The 12,527-nt window shown below is 38.1% G+C and overlaps 2 protein-coding genes across 2 annotated transcripts in view; one reads left to right on the top strand and one right to left on the bottom strand.

Annotated features, from left to right (window-relative positions):
* The window catches only part of pvalb7 (parvalbumin 7), a 37,985-nt gene extending 26,255 nt beyond the window's left edge, over nucleotides 1-11,730 (bottom strand). The window contains exon 1 of the mRNA XM_079890017.1: nucleotides 11,623-11,730. The gene's annotated coding sequence lies outside the window, so the exon portion shown is untranslated. The remainder of the gene's footprint in view (nucleotides 1-11,622) is intronic.
* ncf4 (neutrophil cytosolic factor 4) overlaps nucleotides 1-12,527 on the top strand; it is a 31,405-nt gene that overhangs the window by 11,038 nt on the left and 7,840 nt on the right. Inside the window, exon 7 of the mRNA XM_079890021.1 lies at nucleotides 11,724-11,822. Coding sequence (XP_079746147.1) covers nucleotides 11,724-11,822 — 99 coding nt within the window. The remainder of the gene's footprint in view (nucleotides 1-11,723; nucleotides 11,823-12,527) is intronic.

Genomic DNA, 12,527 nt, shown 5'->3' with positions numbered 1-12,527 from the left:
TCGTGATTCCAAGTGCTCTATGGTATTTATGGTATTATTTTGGTATGGTATTAAGGTATGGTATTAAGTATTTATGGAGGAATTTGAATATATATATATATATATATATATATATATATATATATATATATATAATTCACACAGACTGATGTAGAAAATATTGATAGTACATATAGTAAGCGATCTGACAAAAGTACTAACTTGTCCCACATAGTTTGTGTTACAAAAAGAAATTATACCTCAAATTATGCAGTTTGTTGAGAAGTGTGCTGTTACTTTTCTACGCAATTTATTGTTTTGTCTAAAAAATCTCATATGCTGTATCCCAATTTGTCTACTTAACTATGCCCTAAAAGTATGTACTGTTTTTGTGAAGAAAAAGTACATACTTTTGAGTGTGTAGCAGAAGAGTAGGCAAGCCTTGGGAAATACCTGTACTAACGCTACTTCATCTTTAACGGACAGCTCTCGCTTAAGCCAAGTTCAGACTACATGATTTTAAGCCAGATTTAAGCCCGATTTGCAAATCGTTGAGCTTGCCGACATGTCGGGGTGTTATCGCGTGCAAATCGTTGAGCTTGCCGACAGGTCGGGGTGTTATCGCGTGCAAATCGTTGAGCTTGCCGACAGGTCGGGGTGTTATCACGTGCAAATCGCGGGGGATTAGCAGGCGATGAATGCTCGCCAATCTGTTAGTATGAAAGGGCCAACAACGCATCAAAGACGCCTCGCAGACGCGTCGCCAAGCCCAGAAAAATATCTAGCATGCTAGATATCCGGAGCTGTCGCACGACTCAACCTCATGTGATGTCATGAGCTACAGCCAATCAGAGCAAGGCATGGGTTGAGGTCACCGGGTAAATACGCGGTTTTCAAAGAAACACGGAAGCAAATCATCGCACAAACAGTTTGCAGCACTAATTTCTGTCTGACGTCCATATTCAAACAAAGACTCGTGTGTTGTGTTCTTCTTCGTCTTCTTCGCTGGGTAGTGGCGTGCGTGCTGTTTCGCGTCATTTCCGGTTCGTTTTATCGCGTGATTTTTCATGACAAAACGTGGTATGTAGACAAGATAGAATCGTTGGGTGACAGAGTTGTTGTCAACTCGTGTAGTGCGTTACCTCCTGTTGCGGATCAATCACGCTGTGTCGTGTGGTGTGAACAGCTCAACAACTTGAACACTCCTGATTTCACAGAGAGCAAGTCAAGTGTGAACCGCACAGTTCAGCCCGACGTTTTAAAGTCATGTAGTCTGTACGACCCTTTATGCCGAGTTCAGACTGCACGATTTTAGCCCCGATTTTGTCTCGCCGACAGGTTTTGAGAAATCGCCGACAAATGCCCGAAATCACAGGCAAATCGGTGCTCGTTCACGCGAGTGACAATCACGCAGTGTGAATGAGCAAAGACGCGATCTGAGAGAATCGCTGACGAGTCGCCGACGCCCGTGAGATATTTGGCATGCTAAATATCTGGACCTGTCGGCGATTCAAAATCCTGCTGTGTGAAAGTGTTCTGACTGAAAACTACATCGGCGATGACCGACAGCCAATGAGAGAGCCAGATACAGAGCAGCGGGGAGTTCGGGGAGGAGTTATAGGCCACAATATCAGTATTTTAATAGATATATTTACAATTATATCAAACAGAAACAAAGCACAAACATTTGCTTGACCAGCAGCAACAGCAGCACATTGCAAAATTATTTATTTACCCCCAACTCTCTTTGCAGAACACACAGTCCTTGCTCCCCTCGTCTTCCCAGCCATTTCCTCATGCATAATATGTTTTTCTTTTTCTCCTTTTCGCTGCAAATCGGTGCACAGACAATTTGGATCGCAAGCTTCTTGCAGGCTATCATTTTTAATAACAATTTCAGTCTGGCGCGAGAACTGCGGTCTACGCACGCACTGATTTTGCGTTATTTCCTTATCTCTTCTCGCGTGTGTTTGGTTGCGAAACTTAGTTTGCGGACCAGACAGAAGTTGTCGGCGATTCTTCCTCCTGAAAGTCATGCAGTGTGAAACCTCCTGTCGCCGATGCATCGTGCAGTGTGAACACACCAGCAACTGAATGTTACCCTGGATAGTCGTGCAGTGTGGGTCTTTCATGCGAGACTCTCCTCATGTGTTTGCAATTTGCATAATGATGTATTTAAAAGTTAAACGTATGTTTACAAAAGTTCACAATGCTTTTGCAAATGAAATATAGTGTGGAAACATTGAATAAATATATTTTCGTCAGGTCAGATACTGATTATTAATCACTCAAACCCCTTTATCTAAACCGCTCTACTTAATCGTCTGACTCGCACATCCGCAATATTTGTAGTTTTCTAACACGTTTTATTCGTGTTTGTAGTTCTCATCGAATCGTCATCCAAAGCGCAATGGGTTGTGGGCAATATTAGCCGTTAGTGTGCGTATCGATCTGCACTTCGGATTCTAACCGGTAAAAGTAGACCACCCGGGTATCTTTGCAATACTCATTTCAACATACTACGATTTAGATTTAATTTCAAATACTATTTAGGACGGATATGCGAATTGGGATGCAGAAAAAGGACCCAATCTATATTTAGAGACCAGAAAGAGGCTGAAATCTTTTGACTTAGGCCAGTAAGAAACCACCCACAACACCCTGTGCTGAGCACCGTAGCAACCACACAGCAAGCCCTGGCAACCAACCAAAACACCCCACCACCACAGCAGCAAGTTTCGTATCGACAAACACCACACATTTTCTTCAGAAGATGTCGAAATCTAGAGGCACTGTAGTGATTACTCGTCCTGTGATAGATTTACTGTGAGGACACTAAATCTGTAACATTCCTCTGATACAGACAAAAAGAGACATGTGCATCTCTGTTTTCTGGGTCAAATCTTTGCCCCATTAATGGTTGCTGCCCTGTTCCACTTTTGCTAATTTCTTTCTTTCTTTCTTTCTTTCCTGAGCTGCTTTTTAAAGGGGTAGTTCACCTGAAAATTGAAAATCTATGATAATTCACACACCCTCATGTCATTATCAATCTGTATGACTTCATTTTGTATGCGGAAGACAATAGTAGATATTTTTCATTAGAGCTGCACGATACTGGATAAATTGAGAATCACGTTTTTTTTTTTTTTAAACCGATATCATGATTCTCCGAACAGACAACTACATTAAAAAAACATGTAAATTACTAGAGTTTCTGACAAAATATTAATTGCTGCAGTCTATTTAAAAATGTTAAATCAATTAGAATGAAATTTATTTTTTAATAGTTTGAATGAATGATTCAGTAACTCACTTATAAAGACTTGTTTCATTAATGTATGTATCAGCGCTTTTGAACTAATCTCTTAAATGAATGATTCAATGACTCTATCATAAATACTTCACTTGTTCCATTACTGGATGAATCAGCGTTTTTGAATGAATCACGTGAATGAATGATTCAATGACAAATACATTTTTAACAGTCACTTGTCGCCACCTACTGGTGTAACAATGTAATTGACACAATTGTTATTGGTCACTACCGTAGACATAAGTGTTTAAATCTGTAAACTATATACGTTTATACCAGTACTTCTGAGTTAATTTGAATTACTGTAAGACAGAAATAACGATACTGCGAGGTTGAAAAGACTGTTTGTGAAGCTGTTTCATAACTGCTCTCTCTGGATCAGCAGCAGCGCGAACACAGATATGAATGTTCTGGTGTGATTTTGTCAAAAGTTTTAATAGCCACAAGCGAATCATTGTCATTTAGGAATAAGATGGTGTGGGTGTTTGAATCAAGATCTTAAAGATTAATTGTGTAACTCTTTTCCATGCAATCAATGTTTATTTTCAATCTTCAAAATTACTCAAATGTGTTGTAATGGTACAGATGACACATAGTGCATTATATATCTGAATCATTGAATCAGTGAGTTGACCTTGTGAACTAGATCTGTTCGATTCGTGAGCAAATCATTCACACTGGGTTTGTGAAACAGCTGAACTGATTCTTTGAAAAGATTTGACTCAAAAACTGTGATTTGTACATTAATTCATATGAACAATTAGTTCACACATCGGAATGATCAAGTTCAGTTTACTGATTAATCATAATGAACAAGTCATGTGTACCATGATACTTTTAGGGTGTTTTTGCATCCTTTTTAAAGCTTGAAAACGTCAAACTTCGTTTATTGTAAATTGCATGGAAAAGAGCAACCAGGACATTCTTCACAATTTTTCCTTTTGTGTTTCATGGAAGAAAGAGACAGTTTTGAATAAATAAAGTTTGGGCGAACAATCTCTTTAATGCTTTCCTTTCACCCTCTCTCTTCCACCTACATCTCAGTCACGTTCCCTCAGCCTCTCTCTCTTATCTTTCTCCTTGTCTTAATATATTCTCTGCTCTTTTTTTTTCCACTGTTCACTTTATCCTCCAGTCCTCCTCTAATCTCTCCCACTCTTCTCTTTGAGTTCACCCATCAGTCTCGCTTCCTTCTTTCGCTTTCTCATGCCATCCCTTAATGCATCTCTCCCTCTTTGTCCTGTGGAGTACTTGCACTCTTTCAAGACAGTTTCATTTCTGTCTTTGTGTCTCCTGATGCTGTCAGACCAGATCGCTTATCTGTCATTCCATTCACACACATTTTAATGTATGTGAGTCGGTTTAAAGGGCAACAATTTAAAAGAAAACAAAATATTATAAAATCATGTCTATATCTGCACTCAGAAAGGTGGAGCTATTGTACATAAACCAGAGCTTTGCGATTGATCCAACGCACTCTCATGCCAATTCGTTTTACGTTTTGGTGAATTATGTTTTTGGTGCACTGAAAGAACAAATTCAATAGTTACATCTTCTCATGAAATCGGGTTGATTGATTTCTATAGTAATTTCAATTCCTATTCTCTCTTTCTCTTCAGTTATTTGGACAAACAGCTAATCGCGATTTACTTGAAATGCCATTGGTTGAGCCAAAAGGTCATATTCTGTCCCATTTTTTGACCTTGATACACACGCCCATCTTTTAGTATCTCCTCAACACATTTCTCCCATCATGTCTCGTCCTGATGAAGAAGGATGCAGCAGGTGTGTTGGTAAATCTCACACAGTGCTGGGCATTTGTCTTCATATGCTCATGTGAGAGCACATGATTCAAAGCACGCTGCTCTCCACATGAAGATCACAGTGGAAGAGACTCCTGCCTTATTCTGGTGTGTATGTGTGGCAGAGAGAGAGAGAGAAAGTGACAGATTACACTTCTCATAACACTAGATAGAGCAACAAAAGATCTGGAAAGCAAGACCAGGAAAGATAGATATGTGGGTGGTGTCGCTTTGTGGTTAAATATCTAGGTTGCAGGTTCGAACTTTAAAAGGGGTGATTCATGTGCTGTCATTATTGCAGCCTTGAGAAATACACTGTTATTTAGAAGAATTCACCCAAAAATGAAGCTATCTAGTCCTTTCTTCCATAGAGAACAAAAGGAGATGTTCATGGTGCTCTTTTCAACAGCATACAGTGACCACAGGCTACCAACAAAATAAAACCATGAGAGCGGTCCATATGACTTGTGTGCTGTGTTTCAGATCTTCTGAACACCAGATTTGGCCTCAGTGGCAGCACCCAAATCCAAAATTGAATATTTGAAAGTGTGTGTTAAATTCGAGAGCTGGATTTTCAGTGAACAGTGAAAATTATCACATTGCTTCCAGAAGACTTGGAATGTAGTACACAAGTCATGTTGACTACTTTTATGGTTCTGGAGCTGGTCCCCATCGGAAAAGTGCAGCATGAACACTCAATTTCTTACAATTTCTTTAAGTCAAAGGGGTTTGAAATGACATGAGGGTGAGTAAATGAATTAGTTTCTCAAGTGGGATTGAAACTGTAGTTAAAATGCATGTCAAGTCACTTCGGATAAAAGTGTCATTTAGATTATCACCAAATCTATGGGTTCATTCTGAGAAGAATACGGCCATTTCCTGTGACCCATAAGATACAAGACAGGGAGCTTGATTGAAAATCAAAGCTTTTTCTTTCTTCTGTATCACTTATTAACTGTAAGGAGTTTAGACAGTAAGAGAGAGCCATTATAGAGAGATTGGAGATACTGTTTCAAGTCCTGCACTTCGGCTATTAGAAACATTGCTACCGGTGTGAACAATCTGAGAGAAGATATTTCAAGCTCTATATAGTCACATATAATAACATTTAAGCGTTTAAGTCAACTATGACTGATTATATGCATTCACACTTACACATTATTGCACTTTCATGGTTATTTTCATGGTCTGTTTCATAAAAGACAGCTATTTCACACCTGAGCTTGGCTGAAAGCTTGGGGCGAGAGTCCCAGAGTTCTTGTTTTGGATGGTTATCGGTCTGAAATAAGAGAGGTATTAGCATATTCTTGTAGATTCAATTATCATTTTTTTTTTTTGTATTTCTCCCATTACATTGGCAATTTAAGGACTTTTGTTCATTTATAAGCACTGATAAGCAGGTTAATAACTGACGCCCCTCCTTGGTTAAACTCCTTTGTCATGTGTCATGGCCCCAGAGACTGATCTCTTCTCTTTATATCCTGCTCTGTTCCCCCAGTTGAGAAGAGCCAAACTGGGTCACTCATTTAGGTAGGAAAAAACACCTCCTTCTCCTCCCTTTTGGCTGGCCATGTGCTAATGAGCTCATTTCAGAGGTCATTGACTCCTTAATTGAAATCAGAGTGCTTTGTGACCCCCAGAGTCACTCTATAATTAGATATGTTCTCCGACCCCTTGATCCCGTGCAGAAATAACTCTCAGAATATGACCAAACAGGAACGACCCCTTCAATAGAGCGCAGCTAAATGAAAGAGATTGATAGCCATTTGAGTATTATTGTGTTTGAATGTGGTTAAATAGTTGTCTTTTGTTGACCTTTTAGGGTTCAGTTGACATAATTGGCCAACATAGCTCACACTTCCTTCTTCATGAACTTCTTTTTAGACCTCTTTAGTCGATTTATCTCGGTTTGTTCTCGACCTACTTCTCTTCGATATCGAGTGCAGCGCAAGCCCTGAGGTCTTCATATCACTTAATTCGTAAGTGTCAGCCAGTATGCCGACTAGATTGCCTGATAGCACACATACGTCATCCAGGTGTCTATTTAATGTGTGTGTTTTCATCTGAAAGATGTGATCTCTAAAATGTAACCTGTTCTTCCAGATGAAAAAAGGAAATTTCTTTTTAGATGTTAATGGTGTAGAGTGTAAATCTGCTCTTTTAAGAACATTAATCAGATGTAATGTGTTGCTTTCCAGATGAAGTGCTCTTTAATAGATGTCTTAGAGATATATACTAGTGCTTCCAAGTCAAATTAATAGTAGGTTTATAGGCTGTCAAGCAATTCAAAATTGTAATCTAATTAATTACATGATGTGCCGATTAATTAGTAATCACAAATTATAATCGCATACCAAATTCAGCTGAGAAGTTATCCCCGAAAGATCATTTAAAGTCATTATTGTGGAAAATTAGAAAAGTTTCCAATAGACATTACCAAAAGTAGCTTTAGAAATAATGGAACATAGTGGAATTTAGTACACATGAACTTTTAGGGTTCAACGGTCATGCTTTTTTTTTCAGAAGCTGCATCTGAATTGGTATTTAATATATTTACAGACTTTTTGTTGCAACTCAGATGTCGCATAAATGCATTTACACTGCAATTACAATTGCATAACTAATGTCATGAGAGGTTTTAAAAGGGTATTAAAGCGACAATTCACCCAAAAATGATTTATCATTTACAGTCATCATTCACTCTCATGTCGTTTCAAACCTTTATGAGTTTCCTTCTTGTGTAGGACATAAAAGAAGATAATTTCTGAGAAATGTCTTGAGTATTTTTTTTAAGAACAGTCTTCAGCATATCCTCTTTTATGTTCCACAAAAGAAAGTAAGTCATACAGTTTTGTAATGACGTGAGGGTGAGTAAATGATGACAGAATTCTCATTTGTGGACGAACTATCCCTTTAATGTTTTTTTTTAGGGCTGTCAAACGATTAATCGCGATTAATCGCATCCAAAATAAAAGTTTGTGTTTACATAATATATGTGTGTGTATGGAGTATAATTATTTTAATATAAATTATATATAATATAAATATATATACACAGTATATACATGCAAATATTTCTTAAATATATACATGCATGTGTGTGTATTTATATATAGAAAATAACACCGTACACACACATATATTATGTAAAAACAAACTTTTATTTTGGATGCGATTAATCGCGATTAATCGTTTGACAGCCCTAGTTTTTTTTTTATTAATATAGAAATATGATTTTTTTTTTTTATTAAATGATTCTCTCTAATCTAAATTAGACTAAACTAAAACTGCCCGTATGTGGCAGTAAATCTCTAAATGAGTGAGTCATTCATTAATTCGCTTCATTCAAACTGTTGATTCATTCAGGAATGAAGTAAATGGCTCTCTTTATGAATAGTCCATTGGATCATTGGTTCACCCGATTGATTCGCTCAAAACGCGGATTCATTCAGAAACGAAACACCGATATGTTGCTCGGAGACGCAGAACAGTTCTGCTCTGGCTTTATTGGTAATATTTTCGTTGGCAAAATTGAGCAAAAACAGACAATATTTTGTCTAAAATCGTATTATTTGAACTATTGTATAAAATCAATTTCACATTTGCACTCTTGCTATTTGGTACAAAAATATCACTCGTGTGATATCGCACTCGTTACTTGAGTCATATTGCGTAACTATATCATATGATATTTACATATGAGACAAAAATGCCATGCATCATGTTTATCACCAATCAATTTAAGATATCCTACGTAGGTCTGGGGCGGGCGCGTTAAAAGCATTAATCATTTCAACGCGTTGTTTTTTCCATAAATAAATCATCAAATTAACGACAGCCCTAATTAATAGTGTTACATTTTTAGGAAAGCTTGGATTTTATGCGTTGCTTCTTTGTAAAAGAATTACGCAATTGCTGGGTTCGTGACATCCAGCGGACATCTTGTTTTCATTTGGCTTGATAATGCGACACCATTTTTTCTGTACATTATAGACTATAGAAGATAGAATAAAGAAAAGACCAATCACAATTCAGTATGCAAATGAGTGCAGAAAAGAAGACCAGTCAGTTTTCAGTATGTAAATATTACAATTGCATCATCGCAACATTCTACAAAGTAAGTCAAATTTTCAATGTAAATGGTAAAAAAAAAAATTGTCTTTGGACCCCATTGACGTCCATTGTATAGACAAAAACATTAATTTGCGTTTAGAAGAAAGTAAGTCATACAGGTTTGGAGTGACATGCGGGAGACTAAATGAATACTGAGTTTTAATTTTAGGACGAACTGTTCCTTTAAGTATAATGTTTACCAAACTCGCAAGCACAGCTAAGATGGAAATTATCTACAATGTTTGAATATAGCCTGTGCGTTTAGTGGTTCGTATCAATTCCAGAAGACTGTAAAACACATAAAAACACAATAAAAAGAGACCTTGCAAGGTGTTGTGCCATGCTAATGCTACTGAGAGCTTTTCTCAGCGCTAGGCTAATTAGCACATATATTACATTGGGAAAACAAGGGGGAAGGAAATTGCTTTGTCACATTTCCACATAGCAGAGTGTGTTTGTTGCACATTCTCACACATCTTGTTTAATTTCCAGTGTGGTTTAACCATGTAATAAAAAGACAAGAGACAAGGCGCAAAAGAAAACGCAGTCCAATATGAGGACGACTCGCTCAACAAGGTGTTATTTTGTTGTTAGTTTTTTATATTGGTCCGACATCATGCAGTGTGTTGGTCATAACAGGAATTTTCAAGTTTTGTTCGGCTGTGTCACATATCTAGGTGTTAATTTGTATGGTCCTCTTTTGTAAGGAATATCAAACAAAATTCCAGTCGCCTAAAATAGTTCAGCTTTACCGTAGTGTGGCTGAAGAAGCCAATTATTGTACCGAGTTACTTTCCTGCACTATATAACAAAGTTAGCCCACACAAATGACCCAAAAGCCATTTTTAGGGTTTCACAGCGGCAGTGCTACTGAAATAGTTTCTTCATCTGATGTTACTGAGCCTGCACTCAGATACTTGCTCTGCACCGTTGACTTTGTGGAGAATTTCACATCGAGTTTTGGCACAAATTGTGTCTTTCTGTTCAGATGCTGCCTACGAGCGCGCACGGACATAAACACATGCATGCTCACACTTAAAGCAACTGCCAAGATGTAATTAGCTGGTAACATCTAACACGTCTCACCTACACACTCCTACTCATGCAAACAAACCAAGCAACCCACAGCTCAGCAGATTTACAGCATTATCTAAACATACAGAGATGGTGGTGTGAGAACAGATGCCCACTCATGCCTATCACACACACGCACGCACTCATACACTTGTGTTTAGCGTACGGTTACACACAGAGCTTTAAAACACCAGTATACCCTGCAGTGATCCGTGGCCATAGTGGATCTAGTGTGTGTGTGTATATATATATATACACAAATGTCAGGGGTCTCAAACATTTCTCAGAGCTGTACTATAATTTTACTAGCTCTATATTCTTATGTGTCTGTCAGAAACATTTGATACACAGCTGATACTTGAACGAATCATAATCGAGAGCTCTTGAGCTATGAAGGAGCTTTTGTGGAGCAACTGACCTTGGTTTCTTTTGATTTAACTAAACTTATAATGATTTTGGAGGACACAGACAAATGATTTTGGAGGACACAGACTGTCTCTCTTCGCTGTACATATCTTTCCGCTTATTATTTTGCGTCACTTTTTCTTTTTGTTCTCTCCTTTTTTCTTAGTTTATGGTCCCTTTAACTGCGTCATTGATATTTGGTCCTCTTAATGCAGGCATATTTGGCAATATACCATTTTGTGTGTGTGTGTGTGTGTGTGTGTGTGTGTGTGTGTGTGTGTGTGTGTGTGTGTGTGTGTGTGTGTGTGTGTGTTTCAGAGATTATTTTGGAATCATCCAGCATAGTATTTTAGACATGGTGTACTTTTCAAAGAATACCACGATAATACTATGGAATTGTCATTATACATATCCAAAAGTACTTTGACAATGGTAAATGTTTAAGAATATCATGATGCATGTCCAGAATATGTGGATATTCATAGTACATATGCAATACATGTTTCATAGTACATTTACTATGGTAAAACTATGGTATTTTTTTAAGTACATGTTCACAAGAGATTATGCAATTGCACATGTTCGACAAAACATGGCACTACCATCTGTTACTATGTCCAAAGCCAGATTTAGGACATATATTTTGAGACAGTTTACTTAGAAGAATACCATGATATTCATTCAAATGAACATAGAGCAAGTCCAAAAACTATGCCTAGGCTAAATAATAAAAAAGTATGAGAAAAATCTGTTATTACCACAATATGTTTTGGCAAGTGTTAATCTTCACTTTTCTGAATAGCATTTTCACTCCTGAATCTCTCTTATAGTCACTTTCTCAAGTTTCTTTCTTTTTTTCTTACCAGTATCCTTTCATCCTATTTTATTAATCCCATTCATTCTCTTCAAAGTTCTTAAAGCATGAGGATCTCTTACCTGCAGCTCGGTCTCACTCAGGATGTGTTTCTCTCTCTTTCTCTCCGTCGATGTGTGTGTGTGTTTCCCGCTTGCGTGTCTTCGCTGTGTGTGTGTGTTAGGCGGTGTTTGACTTCAGCAGCAGCGGACGCTTGGAGCTCAGTCTGAAGGCTGGAGACGTGATCTTCCTCTTGCGGAGAGTCAACGCTGACTGGCTGGAGGTGAGAGAGAGATGGAGAGAGAGAAGGATAACAGGATAGAAGCAGAGAGAAAGGTAGAAGAGGATAGGTGGGCAGGAGGAGAGGAGAGGAGAGAGAGAGAGGGAGGGAGGGAGGGAGGGAAGGGAGGAAGGGAGGAGAGTTTGTTAGATAAGGGAGGGAGAGAGAAAAAGGATGAAGCAACGTGATCACATTTATGTTTGGAGGTATTTGTGAGTAAGTGTGATTGTAGCACACATAGGGCCAGATTTACTAACAGCTTGGCCAGCGCAAACCCTCTTTTGGCGTTAAAAACTACTGGATTTACTAAAGACACGCAGTGAAAAATTAGCGCTGAAAAGTCTTGGACAGGGTTATTTTTGCGGATGATCTTATTGCATATGCATTTGAAGGAGTTTCCCTTTCAGACACAGTATTTATGGGAGGAAACTTTAGTATTTAAATGAATCATGCAAGGTGATTTACTAAGGTTTGCGCTAGTCAATTTACTGTTTTTTGCGCTATTATTTACCGCCCAAACAAGCACATCTTAAATCAGATGCTAATTTGCGCTGCTCTTGGTAGATTGTGTTGGTCGTTACGGAAATGATCCGGCTGTGTCTGTGTTCTTTAACTTGTGTGTCGGTATCAGTAGATCACTAGAAGAACTTTCCACTCCCGTCTGCGCTTTTATAGGATTGCACTCTCACGCTAATTTACCCTGATTAG

Source organism: Squalius cephalus, assembly GCF_949319135.1.
Source record: "Squalius cephalus genome assembly, chromosome: 13".
NCBI lineage: Eukaryota > Metazoa > Chordata > Actinopteri > Cypriniformes > Leuciscidae > Squalius > Squalius cephalus.
This window is presented reverse-complemented; position numbering and strand designations above follow the sequence as displayed.